We start from the raw sequence: 5,020 nt of genomic DNA, 5'->3' as shown, positions 1-5,020 counted from the left end.
ATATATATAATTCTATTATTCTATTTTATTACATTATAATATATTATAAATAAGTGCACATACATATATATATATATATATATATGTGTGTGAGAGAGAGAGAGAGAGGGCCTGTTTGTTTATATATGTATATAATTTTTTATGTATATATATATGCATATATTTATGTCTTTGGGTGTGGGTGTGGAAATGAAAGGGTGTATGTATGTATATATTTATGTCTTTGGGTGTGGGTGTGGAAATGAGTGTGTGTACGTATGTATCTATTTATGTCTACCTGTACTAATGAATGTTACCTGTATTAATGAATGTTACCTGTATTAATAAATGTACGTATGTATTTATGTTTTTATTTATGTATGGATGTGTGTATATCATGGGTATATATACATGTATACATATATATATTGATAAATACTTATCATTTCATTGCTTTGGCATCTTCATGCTCTAACTGGTCGGTGCTTGGTCACCACAATGGTACGCAAGTGGTTTGTATATATGTTAAGCCCATCTGTATATGTTTGTATACTCCCAAACGCACAGGTGAAGAAAGACGTGGGCTTGTTTATTGCATTGTACGACATCCTAGAACAAGGGGATCAGTACCTTTACCCACTCGATGGATCGGCCCATGTGCATGTCAAGTTTCGCTACGTTGTGTTTAGGCCGTTTGTTGGGGAGACTATCTCAGGCAAGGTGCTTCAAAATGGCAAGGACGGTCTACAGGGTAAGTTTCTTCACTCTGTCCTGCTTTAAAGAAGTGGGAAGCTCTAAGCACGGGCAGAGCTCGAGTTCGAACCGAGAAAGAGGTGGCACCCGCATATGTATAAATGGAGTTACAAGGGTTTTTGCCTCTGGGTGTGTGCGTATGATCATGTACCAGTAAATAGCTTCTCAATCTGTATGTTCTGTGTGGAAGTGTATCGTGTCTGTATATCAAATGACACGCCAGCATTTTTTTGTCTGCAGTTTTGTTTTGCAATTCTCCAATAGGATGTCTCTCGAAGATGGTTAACATTGGTTCTGTTTTGCACCTTTTGCTGCCTTTTAGTATGCGAGTCTTGTCCATGTATAAATACAAATTTCTATTTATTCATATAGTTGGGGTAGTGCATGAAAGCACCTATGGCGAATCTCATCTCCAATTGTTCATTGGGTATTTTCTTGGGTGTGAGTTAGCGAGAGCTGTTCTCAATTGCCATTGCTTTGGATGCGTGTGTGGTAACTTGCATTTGTTGGTCTATCGCTCTGTGTAGGCGCGTCATCTTCGTAGCCTTAGAGTTAAATTGTAATTGTTTGTCTTGAGTGTTTGGCTCGCTTATGCGTGTACTACCTCCCTGGTGCTATTTACTTATTGCCGTGGTATATCTCATGAATCAGGTCCGATGCATAGTCTTTGACATGACCCTTCTGGGCTGTGCTTCCGTTACAATTTTTATCGCTTTTCGGTTCAATGGGAACTCAAATACTCTCATCATGGCAACCACGAACACTAGCGTTCACATACACAACTGCAATACAACATGCGCCCGTGGCACTTTGCCTTTCTCCACGCTTTGCAAACATTCTCAGCCACTATGTCTCTTGCTAGTGACCCTATCGCGCTTTCATTCCTTACCTCTACCTCTCTCCACCACACACACAAACACGAATAGTCTTCGACTCTGGGATATGTCTCTGAAGTTCTCACCCACCTCTCTCCACCACACACACATACACGAATAGTCTTCGACTCTGGGATATGTCTCTGATATTCTCACCCACCTCTCTCCACCACACACATATATACGAATAGTCTTCGACTCTGGGATATGTCTTTGATGCTCTCACCCATCTCTCTCCATCACACACATATACGAATAGTCATCGACTCTGGGATATGTCTCTGATGTTCTCACCCACCTCTCTCACACACATATACACGAATAGACTTCGACTCTGGGATAAGTCTATGATGTTCTCACCCACGTCTGTTCATGTCGTGTCTCGCCCACGCATCCTCAATCACTCTTCCCCCAATTGTGCATGTGTGCCACGTTGATATGTGTGTCGAAATGCACTTCACGATTATGGTTTTCCTGTATCTGTGTCAGAATTGTATGTATCTATCCATGGATTTATATATAAGGTCACTGTCAACTCAATGAGTTGTGTATCTACCTACGTATACCATCCGCCGAACCAACCCCATGTGTCTTGTATCTACCTACGTATAGCATCTGTCGAACCAACCCCATGTGTCTTGTATCTACCTACGTATGGCATCCGTCGAACCAACCCCGTGTGTCTTGTATCTACCTACGTATGACATCCGTCGAACCAACCCCATGTATCTTGTATCCACCTACGTATAGCATCCGTCGAACCAACCCCATGTGTCTTGTATCCACCTACATATTACATCCATCGAACCCCCATGCTCCAACAGTTTGTCACACGGCAGTATATCTCATCGCCACTTACACTATGTATCTCGCTTCTGCCTCAGTGTCGCTGGGCTTCTTCGACGACATCTTCATCCCGTCGCACTTCATGCGTGACAATGTGTTCTTTGAGGAAGAGACGCAGACCTGGTACTTCCTGGCGGATGGCGAACACAAAATGTACTACGATGTGGGCCATCCAATCCGCTTCAAAGTCGTGAGGTATTGTTTGTGGGCGTTGTACGGATGACCCTTGACTTTGCTGTGCTTGACGCACGCATAGAGCATAGGGCGGGCTGGGTTGTTGTGTAGGTTCGCCTGCGTATGGATAGTGCATTCTCTATTTTTGTGATTTAACAGCTGCGTGGATATTGGTCACACTGTCGTCTCCAGAAACTGGGTAGAGTAATTTATATATATATTTTATATTTGGGATTTCCTTGTTAGTATGTCAGCTGCTCTAGTGTTCTTATGTATAGCTCACGCGGGGTATGGGGGAGAGCTGGGTGACGTGTGTGCATTAGATTATGGTATACCTACCTGTATTCTGGAATATTGAGGTATCGAAAATTTCGAACGACAAACACACACACACACACACACACACATATATATATATATATATATGTATATTATGTATATATATAATCTGTTTTGGATCTGTGGCTTCGTTTGTTGATTTGTGATGATTGCGTCCATCCGGAACCATGTATATATAGCAGGAATTGAAGGTTGGATATAAAGTAGCTGTAACGTACTATGTGTTGGGCTTAAGCCATACCTAGAGGTACCACCCGATATATCCAGATCGATCCCACCTTCAATATCACAACACCATCACTTACACGTTACTGCTACCAGGTTCGTCCTAACCCCACGTGTGTTTCATTGCTTCAGTGAAACGTTCAAGGACGTACATCCCACAACGGACGACGACAATGCAGCACGAGCAACCACAGCCACTCTCGACAATAAACCGGTAAGAGTTTCAATGTACAAAGACTGCGAAGTTGCACACTAAACGACCTGGTGCTTCAAATGATTCGGTTGCACATGCTTGTTATCCATACTCGAATCCATGGACCTTATGGCATCGCTACGTTTATCTGCAATCGGATACGCGCGTGTGTTATTATTGTATGTGATTGTGCATGATTCTTCTCAGAAAAACGTTGTATCAACCTTGTCCTCCTACTCTCGATATTTTCATTGCCTGAGTAAGTAGAGCTTTAGTTGCTGACTTTTATTATCTACGATCGCATATATTCTTCAGGGGGCAGAGGAAGACGCCGAGGTGGGCGGGTTCGACACAACCAAGATAGCCTACTTCTTGACGGTAAGGACGGATATATGCACGAGCTGGTTGAATTGGTCTCTACATGCGAATTTGCATCCAGGTTTTCGTGTTGATTGACACTTCCACTGCCCCGTACACTGTGGACAAAGTGGTTTAAACCGAATACGAGGGGGTTGTCGTCTCGCTGACTTGGTGTCTGTGCACGGGTACCATTCTCCGGTTCGTGCCTTGTTGCGCTGGTTGTGTGGTTGTGTTTAGTTGTCCATGCATGCTTGTCTTGTCTATGTATGCTTTTTTTTAAGGCGTGTTGTCGCCCACATGTGCGGAATTCATTGATTAGAATGAGATTACACAGCTATCGTGTACGACTGTCCATGGTGCTAGCGTGTAGCTCCGGAATGCATTTCGAAAACATGCAACACCTCATTCCTTGTTGCTGGTGGTGGGTGGTACGTTAACTCAAGCACCAGTTTGTGCATTGAGACATATATATGCTGATTGCCAATCAATAGCCTATCGAGCTGTGTTACCATGATGAATTCTATTCACCCCACCAGCAACCGAACACCGAAATTACGTGGCACTTTTATCCCAGTTGATTTATAGCTCAAGCTGAATTCCTTATGGTTGTCCCAAATTCTCACGATTGTTTGCTTGATTTACGATAGGCATCTGTCAAGGACGATGGGCTGGGCATGGAAGCCTGGTGGTAGTACCAAGCGGACGCACTTCAGTGTGGTATCTAATACTTGTTGTAGGTGGGTGCTATATGGTTATATACATCGTATATCAACCCCCATGAGTCAACCTAGGATGGAAACGACTAGCGTCTATACATCGACGTGTATAGATGACGGATGGGGAGGTCAAGCGTGGTGGAGCACGTTGTGTCGCATTGCGGTAGTCCTAGTCTATGCAATTTAGGACAGTCGGTGGCATGGGGCAAAGACGTGGCAGCACGATGATATGTTAGCAAGCGAAAGGGGGCCGATGCTTTATGTCTCGCCTACACACGTTGCTAATATCGCGCAGCAACCTATAGACGGTGATATAGACACCCCAATATCTATAGACACCCCAATATGAGGGTACACATCGCATGTCAATGTAGAGCAAGCCATTCTAGCGATAGTCAAATCATCATTAAGGTGGTGTTGCACATCGCACGGCTTCGTCACACAACTGTGTTTTCTATATCAGGTGTGCAGAGGAGAGCATCACCTACTAGACTGGCTATGAAGACCTGGGTCCGGAAGTTTGCTGCCACTAGTTGTTGATGAATGTCGTACGCACGGCG

The 5,020-nt window shown here is 43.7% G+C and overlaps 1 protein-coding gene across 2 annotated transcripts; it reads left to right on the top strand.

Moving 5' to 3' along the window:
• Positions 1-544: 544 nt before the first annotated feature.
• On the top strand, positions 545-5,020 carry SARC_12956 (the record flags this gene model as incomplete). 2 transcript variants are annotated; one of them, XM_014292927.1, is made up of 6 exons in its annotated part: positions 545-730; positions 2,492-2,648; positions 3,324-3,405; positions 3,700-3,762; positions 4,392-4,481; positions 4,924-5,020. In XM_014292927.1, coding segments are annotated over 5 exons (533 nt in total), but the record flags the coding sequence as incomplete, so codon positions are not given. The 2 variants fall into 2 exon arrangements, with proteins under 2 accessions (XP_014148402.1, XP_014148403.1); XM_014292928.1 differs by having other exon boundaries at positions 4,392-5,020.

Source organism: Sphaeroforma arctica (genome assembly GCF_001186125.1).
Source record: "Sphaeroforma arctica JP610 unplaced genomic scaffold supercont1.2754, whole genome shotgun sequence".
Classification (NCBI taxonomy): Eukaryota; class Ichthyosporea; order Ichthyophonida; genus Sphaeroforma; species Sphaeroforma arctica.
Note: the sequence above shows the minus strand (reverse complement) of the source record. Positions and strands in the feature narration are given on the sequence as shown.